This window comes from Bufo bufo, chromosome 2 (assembly GCF_905171765.1).
Source record: "Bufo bufo chromosome 2, aBufBuf1.1, whole genome shotgun sequence".
NCBI lineage: Eukaryota > Metazoa > Chordata > Amphibia > Anura > Bufonidae > Bufo > Bufo bufo.
Window position 1 is genome coordinate 248,095,369 of NC_053390.1, and position 15,647 is coordinate 248,111,015.

Here is a 15,647-nt window from a genome sequence, read left to right on the forward strand (position 1 = left end):
TCAGCCGAATCTAATGATACCTTTCAAGTAGTGATCCGTTGCTTCATTCTGGAGAAAGAGTACTTCTAATCCATATGCAAATACGCAGTTAAGTGCAATGAAGGCAGGCCCAAGCCACTCTGTGCAACCTTGATTCCTCTGCCAGTCCCACCCTCTACTTCCTGATTGACAAGGCCAAGCAAGATGAGATGACTAAGCAGGAGCCTGGCCCTATCATTCAAGAAGGCGGAGGAGCAAGGAGGAAGCAGGAGGAGCTAGGGTGCACTGGGTGGTTTAGGCCAGCCCTCAGTGCACTTTACTGCTCTTTATTTAAAAAAATAAAATTATTTTTCTCCAGGAGGAAGCAACAGATCTCTAAGTGAAAGGTATCATTACATTCAGCTGAGCTATCGGGCTTCACATCTATCGGGCTTCACAATCCTCTCTAAGCTGAAGCTTAGAGAGGATTCATGTGCCCTGTGCCAGGAATCCCAGAGGTACCCTAAAAAGTGAAAGATAATCTTTAAAGCAACGGTCAAGCAATATGAGCACAAGAGGATGTATGTATGTATGGTGCATAGAGTGCACGTTAGAGAACCTGAAGCCAGCAATGACCAGGGCTCACTCACCTCAGCCTCCTTCTGCTGCAGGATCATGTCCTTGTCCATCACTTCCTCCTCCACTGGCCTACAACAAGACAACAATGTTGAGTTTAAAGGTCCCTTTACAGGACAATATCACAGCAGATTGTTGGGAGGACAGCGTTCCTTCCCGACATTCTGCTGTTCGCTAGTGGTAGAGTATGGGAAGGAACGATCGCTAATGCCATCGCTCTTCCCCATAAGTACTCGTTGTTTGCTGGCAAGAGATCATGTTTACATGGCAAGATCTGCTGTCAGTAAACGATTACTTTTGCGTGAACACAAACGATCGGATTACCCGATGAACGAGCATTTCGCTAGTTCATCGGGTAATCATTGGTACATTTACACTTCCCGATCATCGCTAACAAGCGTTACTATGAACGCTCGTTAATGATTATCTGGGCCATTCTTGCCCCGTGTAAAGAGCCCTTTAGTTTGACGTTGCCAATAGCTTCATAGACTGATATGTTGAACAAAATCAATGATCACTCACTTTCCAGTGCGTTTTAATCTCTCAGAGCGGAAGTTTTCATAGTGCAGATCCTGAGTGACCTCTTGTAGGTCCTGCATGTGCGTCCTGTGAAGATAAAACACCAAAGCCTTCAAACCATGAAAGCCAGCCTATGAAAACATTCATAGATCATCATTGTAACGTGCTTGACCACACTCCACATAAAATGAAAAAACCTCTTCCCACTGAGGAGAACAATTAGACAATAGGAGTTGGGCTGGAGATCTCAGGCCTTAAGAGTTCCTTTTTCAGAACAATACGCTTTATATTGTGTGGACATATTCCCTATATAAGTAATATAACTGACATTTGGTCAGTTCAACTGTTAAAAATGTAAGAAAGACAAACCTTTGTAAAATAAAATAAAAAATATGTCAAGGAAAACTCTGCTTATGAATTACAGTATGCCAAAATTTAAAGGTAACTCACCTCTGACAAGCCCTGTTAGGTGCAGTAATACGTGTACAGATCATCTGCCGCTGACTCCAGATCAGTGATGTGCATGTCAATACTCAACCCCACCACCCTGGAGAGGAGATCTCCTGGATTCCTCTCCATTATGTGCACATGCTCAGGAGACCTCTCATTCCAGGGCTGGGTTGTGGGCACACAGCGGGTAGTGATTTTGTGTATGGACACATAACTGATCTGGACTCGGCGCAGACATTCTATATATGTATCACTATACTTAGTAAGGCTTGCTGGAGGTTAACCAACCTGAAAACTAATTTATGCAAGTGGGGTTAGTGTTTCACATAAAGAAAATACTCACCTATTCCATACTGCTCTGATCCAGCGCTGAGGACTCCTGTGGACTGCCAGAGTGAGTCCCGTCAGTGGTAACATAGCCTTCAGCTGTCACTGCCTCTTGGGGACATATCACAGCTGAGGCCAGTGAATAGCTGCGGCAGTGCATGTGACCAGACAGGGCTTGACACTCCCTGTCCATAGCATCCTCACTCACTGGGTCAGAACGGCGTTGAAAAGGTGACTGCATATTTTTCTATGTTAAACACTTTCCTGGCCTTGGATAAAACGTGCTTGCACTTTTAAACAGTTTGCTTTACATCACTGGTACCACTTTTCAACTGTATAATGTGTCATTAGCAGCTCAGACAGTACATTTTGTAAAAAGGTGGAGTCCACTGTAAAATTTGGACAGATATAAGATAATAACCATCCAAAGGTTATATGGCTCCAAGCGGTCACCCCAAATATCTGCAACTATAATATAGATCTGAATCTACTGAATGTACACGCTCATTTCTATACAGATGAAGCTGCTGCCACCTTGGGCATCATTCCTCTACGTGGCTTATTAATCTTCACCAATGCCTTTGCAGAGATACCTGAATCCCTATCCAGTCTGCCCTCATATAGGTCAACTACTTCACCCATGACTTTGGATTAGTACAGCTGGCCAATTAAGAAAAACCCTATTTTCATACACCCCGTTTAGGGAATTCTGAGTTGAATAGGACCCATCACCTCTCCCGACATGTCTGTCTTAGTAACTGCTTGCATTCCCCATGTAATCCCAATCCTGAAGCTTCTTTACTTACCGACTATGCTGTGTCATTATTTTATTATTCCTGTTAGGCTCCATTCACACGTCCGTGGTGTATTGCGGATCCGCAACACACCCGCCCGGCACCCCTATAGAAATGCCTATTCTTGTCCGCAAGCTGCGGACAAGAATAGGACATGTTCTATCTTTTGCGGAGTTGCAGACCTGAAGATCGTGGCCGCGCTCCGCAAATGCGGATGCTGACAGCACACTGTGTGCTGTCCGCATCCATTCCGTCCCCATAGAGAATGAATGGGTCCGCACCCATTCCGCAAAATTGCGGAACGGATGCGGACCCATTTGCGGACTGGTGAATGGAGCCTTAACAGTTTGTGAAGAACCAGTTGGTTGTGTGTCCATGCACAGTCCGCTATTCCTCAATACGTGCTGCCAGGGTCAGACTGTGCAGGGACACAGCCCCAAACAGTAACACCCATCTGGACATTCATTGCAAACTGACAGTAATTCATTCATAACTTCTAGCAGGAGTAATAAAGGAATGGTACTTGTTAATGGTAATTGTTAATACATGAGGAATAAAAGTAGTTTCTAAAACAGACACGTCAGGAGAGGTGATGGGTCCTCTTTAATAGCTGATCCTCAGATGGTGGCCAGAGTGGAGAGTGCTTACAAAGAGTATCTCCCTCTGTCCATAGATAGCCCATTGATTTGAATAGGCACTCTGTAATACTTCATTTCTCCTGTGGTGGTGCTGCAGGGAAATTAAATACTTACTGTCAGGTTTCCCCATACATAATAGCTGATCACGGGAGTTCCCAGCAGGCGACTACTTTGATCTTATCATCAGGAAACCAACCAAGAAGCCAACAACCTAATTAACAGTCTCTCATTCGAGGTTTTATGAATATAGGACAATATAGTCCTGCACTGTAACAGTGTGAGTGATTACTTTCATTTACACACTCACATTAAATTGTTCCGACTGTTTCATTATCCCCGGCATAGACACATCAGTAATGGGAATATGACTCGTTTTCTAATCTGTTACTTTCAGCTGTATATAGATCAGTCCCCCAACTGTGAAAGCGGAGCCATTAGGAGAACTTCACTACACGGCTGAATTTATGCAATGAACAATTAAACTTCAATTACACTTTAGCTTAAATTTCATTAATCTAAGATTAAATAATCCAAGTACAAAAAAAGGTAATTAAAGTATGAGAAGCACATAGTAACACATTTATGTACCCAAATCAATAAATACTGTTTCAAAGGAGAACAGCAAAAAAAAAAAAATCATATCAAATAAACACGCTCTATAAACGGTTCACTGGTTATTTAGGAGAGTATTTACTGTCACCAGCAGGGGTCGCTGTGGTTCAAGTAGTTCATAAAAAGTCATCTAGAATTATCTATAGAATTAGAGACGCAACTTATTAAAGGAGCTTCCTACCCAAGCAAGAGAGACCCTATTGCCATCTCATCACTTGCCTATTGTAGGGGGGCCAACTGCTGGGAAGCCAAATGATTCTTAGAACAAAAGAATGAATTAAAATTTTCCATGCACAGTGCCACTCTCATTCAGTACAGGTACTTGAAGTCAGCTTCATTCACGTGAAATGGCCAAGCTGTACAACATCTGGAAGCTTTCGGACCCACAATCAATCAGAAAATAATGACATACTGTATCTTTGGATGCAGCCACTATTATTTTGACAAGTTTAACCCATTAAAGTTTTTTTTTTTTCTGGTATCTTGTTACTGATGACCTATCCTCAGCATTGGTCATCAGCATCTGACAGGTGGGGGTCCGACACCTGGGACCACCGCCAATCAGCTGTTGGAGAAGGCACCAGCTCTCCTGTGAGTGCCGTGACCTTCTCTCAGCTTTCCCTAAAACAGTGACGTCACGTGGCCCAGGAGCAGTTCACCCCAATAGAAGTGCATAGGGCAGAGCACGATACCAAGCACGGCCAATATACAATGTGCTTGGTGAGCAAGGAGAAGACTGCAGTGCTTATAGGGCCACTGGTGCCTTCTCAGACAACTGATTGGCAGGGGTCCTGGGTGTTGGACCCCATGATCAAATACCGATTACCTATCCAGAGAATAGGTCATTAGCTCTAAAGCCTTGGAAAACCCTTTTAATTATTTTATTACCAGAACATATTTTGCTGTTCTGAGAACGTTTGAGATAACTCATAGCTTCTGTGCTTTACAGGCGTGTCATATTTCTTTTTTAAGGATGGGCATTTTTATTAACATTTAAATAGTATGTTGGCAAACTGGTTGTAAAATTTAAAAATTAAATATTTTACTAATTATTTTTGTTCCAATGGGCTGCATAAGTCTGTACTTACTTTTTTCACCGGTTAGTAATGGCCATGAGGTCGATACTGGGATGAGGTGCTGACCATGATTAATAATAAATTGGCGCTGAGATTGCAAAAGGATCCTAAGGTTTGTGTGTTGGGATATATGTCGGAGATTGGAGGAAGTGAGTCGGTCAAGGTGGCGGGGGAAGGCTGTTATATGTGGCCAGGAAACTGGTGGCGCAGCTGTGGATCCAGGGGAGTCCGCCAACGATGGATGAATTCGTGCGGAGGGTGAATGACATGTTGATTATGGAAAAAAGTGTGTTTGTTAAGAGAGACTGTCCTCAGAAGTTTGAGAGATTGTGGAATGAGTGGTTGTCTCATACCCATATTGTGTTATAAAATACGACAGAGATTTTCTTGCTCCTATCCATTGGGGGGGGGGCTAGGCTTATGTTACGTTTTGTGCCTTAAAATTTGCCATATTTAAATTTGAAGGTGTACATTGTATACTATTACATTTACTCTTGATTGTGTACATTGTCTCATGCTGAAATGCATGTGTCATCTGATGATGTCCTATGTTACTATACTTTCTTGTGTTCTGCACTATGGTGGAAATGACAATGTTCTTGCAGAAAATGCTTAGTATACGTGATCAATAAAAATGATTTGATACAGTAATGGCCATGAGGACGGCAGATACAAATGTAAAAACTTATGATTCATAAGGGGTTAATAAAATGTATACAGTATATTTCTCAAATGTATTCATCTTTATATGGTCCATTTCCTTGCTTTGACTAACATTATTACCACTAACATTATACATAGCAAGAGATACAACAAGAGAACAAATAAATGCTCTTCAGCAGAATTCCAGTGTTAGCATTCAGCCCCCAATGTGCAATTCCCAGAACTAACTATTGTTATTCTTTATAGGCATTTCTATTTGGGACCATACCCAGGATTAGCTAAGTTATGCACCCGCCAGTCAAATATGATTTTTGTGGATTTTTTGGTGTGAAAAAGATGAGATGGAAAGGTAGCTATGATATATTTTTGTTGGAAAAGATTCAGTAAAAGTTGTGATTTTTGCATTGAAATCTCTGCTATTTCAGTGTTCACAGGAGAGGTGTTATTAGTGACTGACAGCTATGTATACACAATTACACAGAGAATACTATTAATCACTGATAACACTTCACCCATGTACAGCTGTCAGTCACTGATAGCTATCTGTGTATACACACTTACACAGAGAATGCTATCACTGATAACACCTCCCATATGTACAGCTATCAGTGACTGATAGCTATATGTATACACACTTACACAGAGAATGCTATCACTGATAACGCTTCCCCCATGTACAGCTATCAGTGACTGACAGCTATCTGTGTATACACACTTACACAGAGAATGCTATCACTGATAATACCTCCCCATGTACAGCCATCAGTGACTGACAGCTATCTGTGTATACACACTTACACAGAGAATGTGATCAATCACTGATAGTACCTCCCATATGTACAGCTATCAGTGACTGACAGCTATATGTATACACACTTACACAGAGAATGCTATCACTGATAACGCTTCCCCCATGTACAGCTATCAGTGACTGACAGCTATCTGTGTATACACACTTACACAGAGAATGCTATCACTGATAATACCTCCCCATGTACAGCCATCAGTGACTGACAGCTATCTGTGTATACACACTTACACAGAGAATGTGATCAATCACTGATAGTACCTCCCATATGTACAGCTATCAGTGACTGACAGCTATATGTATACACACTTACACAGAGAATGCTATCACTGATAACGCTTCCCCCATGTACAGCTATCAGTGACTGACAGCTATCTGTGTATACACACTTACACAGAGAATGCTATCACTGATAATACCTCCCCCATGTACAGCCATCAGTGACTGACAGCTATCTGTGTATACACACTTACACAGAGAATGTGATCAATCACTGATAACACCTCCCTATGTGCAACTGAAGTCAGAAAAAGCAGAGATATAAATTACAAGTTTTACTGAATCTTTTCCCACAAAACTAAATATTAATTTGCAGATTGCACTGCATTTTGTTTTGACAGGTCCTTTCTAAAACTCAAGTAAAAAAACAAATGGTGGCTTGTGTTCTATTGCTCTTTTTATCTTATGTGAAGAACAAACACACGGGCATATGAAAACCTTTATCCAAAAAAAATCTGAAATCTTACAAATTGCAGAAAGTGAGCCAGACAGAATAGCTGTTTTTGTAGAACATCCACTGGCCATTTCATACTTACACCAACATTGTACGGAGCTTCAAGAAGTCATTGTGTTCAGGGTTCTCCACCTCCACAACACCCCATGGGTACAGCCGTCCACGAATTTTTTTCCCCTTTACCTCAATTAGTTGATTAGAGCCAATGACAGCAAACGGGATGCTGGCCTAAGGAGAAACAATAACATGACTCTGATTACATCACTGACTACTTTAAAGGTACGTCCGTAGACACCAATATACTGTGGATTTGCAGCAGATTACAGTACCAGCCATATGGATGAGATTTCAATAAACATCATATACATGCAGAGGAATTTTTCAGGATGGAAAAATGTGGAAAGAGTATGTTTGATTTTAATGCAGATTATCTGTGGATCTGCAATACACCCACTTACAAATTGCCTTGCGATACCGTGGGTCCCCGGCCAGTTTCTGTTCTCTGGCCTATACTGATGCAAGCTGTGTCAACAAGTGACTGCTACAGCCAAGCACAGGCTGCAGTGGTTATATGAGTAGACACGTCCCCAATGGAGGCCGGGAAACAAAAAATGGCAGGGGAATCATTTTAGAACGTTATCTGTACAAGGAAAATGTTATAAAGCAAATCTATGTAGTACCGTACCATGTAAACAAAACGGAAGATAAAAGCTCAATCCAGACACTAATAGTTCCTTAAAAACAAGCTTTTGCTGTGGGAAAAGTACTTAACTGTTCTGCCCTAGCTGAGCTCGGGCAGAAGTGGAGGGGGGAGGGCTGCTTTAGCTGCGGATATCTCATGAATGGTAGCAGCTAGAAGCATTGGACTGGTGTAGTTTGAAAGCGGTTAATCCCTCTTCACTAAAGATGGCTTTTATCAGTAAAATCGCGAGTGAATGACCAATGCAGGAGGCAGAGACATCCTTATAAGTGGACAAGGAGGCAGTTTATCTCTAACAAGATAGATAACAAGGTTTATCTTTGCTTGTACTATTGATTTATGAAAAAACTTGAAATTATGTTAGTCTACTTTCACACTCATGTTATGGCTTTCCATTTGTGAGATCCATTCAGGGCTCTCACAAGCGGTCCAAAACGGATGAGTTTGCATTCTAATGCATTCTGAATGGAAAAGGATCCGCTCAGAATGCAGCAGTTTGCCTCCGTTCAGTCTCCATTCCGCTCTGAAGGCGGACACCAAAACGCTGATTGCAGCGTTTTGCTGTCCACTTGACGAAACTGAGCCAAACAGATCCATCCTGGCACACACATTGTAAATCAATGGGGACGGATCCGTTTTCACTGACACAATCGAAAACAGATCCGTCCTCCATTGACGATCAATGGGGTTCAAGACGGATCCGTCTTGGCTATGTTAAAGATAATACAAATGTATACGTTCTGAACGGATGCAGACTGTTGTATTATCTGAACGGATCGGTCCATGACGGATCCGCACAAAACGCGAGTGTGAAGGTAGCCTAATCCTGTGAGTCAGTATTACAGTCAGGGGTGGATTGGCCGTAGACCTTACAGGGAAATTTCCCGGTGTGCTGATGCCGAGGTCCGCCTGAGTGGAAGTTTTTGGGGATGTATTTTGTGCTGCTGGCAGTATTTTGTGATTGACTGTGGTATTTGGCTCAGTTGGTTTGGTTTAATGTGCCAGAATATGGTATTGATGGCCCTGCCTTCCATCAATTTAGACCCAACTACAAAATGGGGCCACTTTTAGATTTTTTTTTTCCAGGGCCACTTTAAGTTCCCAATCCGCCCCTGATTACAGTTATATTATTAGGCTTCTTTCACACTCGTGGTATAGTTCCGGCAGAGAATAGCCGTCGGGAGCTTTCTGGATCCGGCATTACCAGATGTTACCGCAATGCCTGCCGGCCCCACTGACAACAATGAGGTCCGGTGGAGATCCGGTTGCTACCTGGCAAATACGCTGGTATTCAGGCAGACAAAAACCATTGCATGCAGCTTTTTTTGTCTAGCCAAATCCTGGCATATTTTCCGGGTATCGGCCAGATCTCTGATGGATCCCATTATAATGCCGCCGGCGGGCATTGCAGTAACATCCGGCAATGCTGGATGTAAAGAGCTTTGGCAGGCTTCTCTCTGCCGGGACTATAACACTAGCCTTACAGTCAACTTATTTTCACTTTGCCACCATTTTCAACACAGCTATAGGAGCACTCAAGTAAAATGATGAATGAAGCATCCTGAATACAGGGAGCTGTACAAGAAAACCTACAAAGCAGTAACAACCTTGTGCAACACACTAAAAAACATCTATGAATATAATGACCTCTTACTCCTGTAGAGTTCACTGCATGGGTCAGGAGTAAGTACACGTAACGCTGCACATGGCGTCAAGGCACAATAATGCTTTATACGAGCGATTGCTCCCAAATCTCTGCTGAGAGATTTATTCCATGTTTACGCTGGATGTACAGCTTAGCCTTGAGACCATCAAATGCCACACACCAGTGAAAGCAAAGGCAGCATAATCCCCCCCTACCCCCATCACTCAAGAGGTGATCCTGCTGGTTAGGGCTTATTAAGTGGCGTTATTAGGAATTTCTTTCTGCTTTGTATAGTCCACGACCTGTGGCTAGAGTATTACAGCCTACCCTATGGATATAAATTCTTCTACTTCATGGAATGCACAGACGTTTCATTTTTAGAAAACAGAATCGAAGATTAGGCTGTTGGAGCTTATAGACTTTCCTTTTATAGAAAACAAATATCACTAGCAAGTCGTAATTTCCATAACAATAGCGAGCATGGGTTTACTAACACCTCACCTTTAATACTCGAGTCTGCTCTTTAAACTCCTCATCTTCATCGGAGTCAGCATCGGGGAGCTGGTAGATACGAATACCGTGTTCGGCAATCTCATCTAGGACCTGTAAATGACAGGAAACATTACATGACTGTGTTTATTCCACCAAGCAACAGAAAATGTCACCTAAGAAGATAACCAATCAGCGAAAGCAGAATAATGGGCATTTTATTTACACAGCCATCAAGAAGTTCACAGCCTCTGCTGATCGGGAAGAACATTGAAGCAGGGTAAACTAACGGACACCACGACTGAGCTCATTATAAGTAAATGGGGTCTGTCAGGATCCGGTGATGCACGTCATGTGACTAATTTGCCGCTGCTGTCATGATTCCAACTTTAACGCCAATGTGAGTCATCTTTGGAGGGCATAGCAGTGCTGGCGCCAGTTCTACCAAGGCTCACAAAATGGAAAGTTTCTCATAGGAGGGAGACTTTAGACTGGGAACAAATGTTTAATGGGGCTCTCAGTGTGAACGGATGTTCCACCACTAACTTTCCCCAGAGTTCTGCAAAAATAATAAGCCATAGCGTGAACCAAGAGTTTAAAATTTTGCCAAAACATCAAAGCAAGTTGGGCGTAAGTGTGTGTTATAATGAACTCCGTCTCCAGAAATGATGTCTTTTCCTCTCTGGGGAGGAATGCCTTGTGATTATTTTTCTAAGATCTGCACTTTGAATGTTCTTACAATGGGGACTGGCCCACAAATGACACCAATGTATAAATGTAACAGATGAAGGCCGAGTCCCTCTACCAAGCAAATGTCTGCTCTGAAAAGTATGAAATGATTTGGCAAGTATATTAAAGATCTGAAACGATGTCATCTCTCCAAGTATTGTATTAGAAGCACGCTCATTTCCCTAGAGTGGGCCAAAGCTGAACCAAGGAACTAAAGACCAGAAGAATCTCTGGAAGTGGAGAGCAGAGTTAATCCTGCCTCGGGTTATTTCTACAGGATCATGCCAAATGGCTGCTGTACATCAAGCGTCGACTCATGTATTCTTATTTTTCAAGGTCAGGTTTTAGGACATTGGCATGCAATGGAAAAATCTCAAAGGGGATTATTCAGGAATGCTCTGCAGTTATGCAATGAAGTCTCTAAACAAGTGTCCCCAGTTTAGATGCTAAAAAGGACTTGGCTATTCATATAGTGTCAAATCTGTGCACAAATCAAAAAGGATCGTACCAAATTAACAGTGACAGAGCCAAAATATTTGCAGCATGCTTTAGGGTATTCTGAATTAAGAAATATTAATTATTTTATTAACATTATATTTGTAACCATCTTACGCTATATAATGTTGGAAGCTGGGAAATGGCACCTGCAGGTTCTGGCTGAGCAGCATGCTGTATGGTCCCGGCATTCTTGGCATGATCAGAGGTGAGGCCGTGGCCAGGCCTGAGGGCCAGCTGGACGTCCTGCTGGCTTACTATTGTTTCTCCTGCTGTTTAGACTGTATCACACACAGTTACACACACAGTGTTGTAGTTACTGTAACTTTATCCAAAACTGTAATAAAATGTGTCGCAACGTGAGGATCAGACTTGCTGAGTGCCAGTATAGATCAGATGAGGACATGAGACTGGAAGTCCTGCATTATAATTCTTGTTTACTAAAAGGGACTGTCCGACACTAGGTGATGGCCTGTCCTCAGTATAAGATATGCAGGGGTCTGATCAGCTGCAGCGGAGGGAGCTTACTGAAGTCAATAGGAACAGTGCAGCATTGGTGAACTCTGTCCACTATCCAGTTGATGGAGCTGTATAGTTACGGTGCCCACTGCCAACTTCTGATGCCAGAGCTATAATGCGAACAGCAGTGTCAGACCCCTACCGATCAGCTAGTGATGGCCTAAAACGAGGATAAAAGCAGGGCAACCCTTAAAGAGGTTGTCTCCTGAACAGAGACTAAACGCCCAGCTAATAATCAGCTGATCGCCACAGGCTTCTGTTAACCACAGTTAATCACCTGTTATCGCCTGCAAAGCAATATCTGGCTTTTCTTTGCCCTGAAGAAATACTGCACTAGATCCAATCCAAAAACATTATTAAAAAAAAAAAACATGAAAAAGGGTTTCTTTTCTTGTTCAGTATGTCCTTTGGATTGAAGAATGTACAGGCGAAACTCGAAAAATGAGAATATCGTGCAAAAGTCCATTTATTTCAGTAATGCAACTTAAAAGGAATTGCATTGATGCAGCTCAAAATTAGAATTTTGTGAAAAGGTTCAATATTCTCGGCTCAAAGTGTCACACTCTAGTCAGCTAATTAATCCATATCCCCTGAGCAATAATCATAATAATAAGCCATAATCATCCAAATTATAACCAATAAAGGCTTGAAATATCTCACTTTGCATGTAACGAGTCTCTCATATGTTAGTTTCACCTTTTAAGTTGCATTACTGAAATAAATGAACTTTGCACGATATTCTAATTTTTCGAGTTTCACCTGTACAAGATGCTACGTTAGGAAAGGTAGAAATTGCTTACAGTGATTATACTGCTAAAGGATATTTAAAGGGTGAATGATGAACCCAGACCCCCTCCAGATCAAGCTGCAATGAAGAACGGGTAAGTACTTGTACTTGTCAGAACTACGCCATGGACTCCTTGCAGAGTACATTCTGTCCCAGGTACTTTGAGGGTAAATTGCTATAACACATCACTTGAAAGACGGCTAGCATGGGAACAGTCGCAAATTTTCACAGTTGAACGCAATGTACCAAAATCATCCTGGGAGAATGCCCTTTCATTAAGTGGCAAATGTCTTATTTTCCAGACTCCCCCGCTTACTGTAAAAATATCAAAACGTCAGCCTTGACTAACATATTCCTACAAAGCGTATCTGGGAACGTTTAATGGGCGGCCGGAGGAGAAAGACCCTATGATAACGGCTTCATTTCCAGATAGCAATGCCATGGACAATGAAAAAGCTGCAGCTTAACCCATTCATGAGAGAACTCTGCTTGGTCGACCCTAGCTGCGCCTATATACCCAAGTGTGTATGTACTTACTACAACGTCAAGCGGCCGGTACAGAAGCCAAAACAAGAAACGGGAACAAGAGGAATCTGTCAGCTGGGAGATTTCCTAGATAAGATGCCTGTGCTCAAACAATGGCGGGAAAAATGACTTTACAGCAAGGACCAGCTGCACGTGAATAAACAGCTGCCAGGGAACACAGCACCCAAAAACAACATCCTAAGGAACATCGGAAGAGTAGGCGGATGGGTGCAAACCCATACTGCTCTTTCATATGGTAAAAAGGCGATTCCGAGATTAAAAAAGTCTTTCAGAAACATAAAAAGAAGATAAAAGCCACTTGGAAATGAATGGCAGGTATACATGACAAGCCAGCCATACACCTGAGATAACTGACAGCAGGACCAGTGTCTGGTTGACGGCTATCTGCCCGATCCCCCCCATACACAGACATGCTCAGCTGAAATTAATGCGGGAGAGGCCTCCACGGATATTACATTGTTGGTAAATCCCACCAAAAGACGGACATGCTTCATACATATTAGATAAATGTCTGCCACACTGCCCGCTGGACATCTGATTTGTACGTGTTCTCTGGAAGATAAGCCATTACCAGAGGTGTCAGCAGCTTCAGAATGAGCCAAGTGGGCATATGTATGGGGGAGAGACAAGAGAGAGATGTTGGCCGAATGAGTGTTCAATCACCCGTTGAAATGTATCTGTATAGCGCCACCTGCTGTTTGCTCTTTTCCTTATTTTTTTGTCCATCTCATTGAGCTGGTCGAATGCGCTCAGTTTAAATCAATTGCCACCAGCCATACATTCTGTTAGAAGCTGGGGCAGGTACAGGGAGAGAGCTGCAGCAGAAAGGACACTCCCCCCAAGCTGCCCAGCTAACAAATCTAGAACCAGCCCTGTACCGTGCATGGGTCCAGAGTTCTCCCCATTCTCTTGTGTTCAGTAGTATAACTAACAAGTCGCTTAGAAAAATATCTACTTGCATATAGATCTGTATACTGCGAGTTTTACTTTTAGAAAAAAATATAAAAAGAGGTTTTCCGAAAGTTTTTACTGATGAGCTATTCTTTGGATTCCAGAATGCATTCCGTTCCGTTTGGTTGCATCCCAATAGCGGACAGAATAACGCTGCAAGCAACATTTTTCTGTCCGCGATGTAGTGCTGAGCAAGACGGATCCTGATGCACGTGCAAGTCAATGGGGACGGATCAGTTTTCTCAGACACGATAGAAAACGACTTTCAGTGGAGTTCATGACGGATCAGTCATGGCTATTTTAAAGATAATACAACCGGATCTGTCCATAACGGATGCAGGCGGTTGTATTATCAGTACGGAAACGTCTTTGCTAATCTATGAGTGATTCAGCAAAAACACCGGTGTGAAAGTAGCCTTACCTTAGGCCATGTGATGTCACGTTCATTGTTCACACGGCCTAGGCGCAGCTCAGCCCCACTGAAGTGAATGGGGCAGAGCTACGATACGAAGCGCAGCCACTATTCAATGTACGGTGCAATGCACAGATCATATACTGATGACCTATCAAGAGGATAGGTCATCAGAAAAAAAAACTGTTGAAAAATCCCTTTAACTTCTGGTATAGAAGTCCATGAAAAATAATGCGAGACTTAGGCCCCATTCACACATCTGTGTTTTTTTTTTAATCAGATCATTTTTATTAACGATTTTCCATTTATACAAAAATAAACATGGAATATCAGCAGCGGATACAATAATGGGTACAAGTAATCTATTTGGACCTGTTGAAATTTATCTCGACATTTTCTAGAAGTAATAGTACACGTTACATGTCAGGGCCCATTCATCCATATTTTAATAGTAACAGTAACTACCCCACCCTTAAAGGGACACTGACAGGCCGTTAGAGCATATAAAGTGACATATATTCTTCTATTGGTCTTAATATGCTTAATTAAACTATACCATTATCACCCCTCGCTGCCTTTACTTATAAAAAGTGTTTTTATCAATATACAAATTACCTTACTTTGTGCCCAAGGGGCTGTCCCTCATTCAGTTCTGTGCCCAGCCGCGCCCCAACTGCCGTCTCCAAGTGCCGCCCAGCTTATTAGTATTCACTGCACTGGGCGGCTTTTTTTTCTCCCGACGCGGCGAAATCCCGCACATGCCCAGTACTATCTTCTACTGGAGCTGGAGGGTGTCGGGGACCAGACCAGATGAAGCTGATGCCAGGAAGATAGTACTGGGCATGCACTGGATTTTTCCAATTGAAATCTAGTAGGAGTCGGAGTTGGTTCATTTGCCGACTCCAGGTACCCAAAATTGCCTCCGACTCCTCGACTCCGACTCCACAGCCCTGAGAATAATATATGTCACTTTATATGCTCTAACGGTCTGTCAGTGTCCCTTTAAACCAGGCATGCTCAACCTGCGGCCCTCCAGCTGTTGTAAAACTACAACTCCCACAATGCCCTGCTGTAGGCTGTTCAGGCATGCTGGGAGTTGTAGTTTTGCAACAGCTGGAGGGCCGCAGGTTGAGCATGCCTGCTTTAAACCATTCCACCCA

At 42.7% G+C, this 15,647-nt stretch overlaps 1 protein-coding gene across 5 annotated transcripts in view; it reads right to left on the minus strand.

Annotated features, from left to right (window-relative positions):
• LOC120988694 (septin-2A) overlaps positions 1 to 15,647 on the minus strand; it is a 112,869-nt gene that overhangs the window by 36,834 nt on the left and 60,388 nt on the right. For all 5 annotated transcript variants that reach the window (XM_040416339.1, XM_040416340.1, XM_040416341.1 and 2 more), the window contains 4 exons: positions 10,061 to 10,162; positions 7,297 to 7,442; positions 1,117 to 1,200; positions 609 to 666 (listed from right to left, as the gene is read on the minus strand). In XM_040416339.1, the coding sequence (XP_040272273.1) occupies positions 609 to 666; positions 1,117 to 1,200; positions 7,297 to 7,442; positions 10,061 to 10,162 (390 nt within the window). The remainder of the gene's footprint in view (positions 1 to 608; positions 667 to 1,116; positions 1,201 to 7,296; positions 7,443 to 10,060; positions 10,163 to 15,647) is intronic.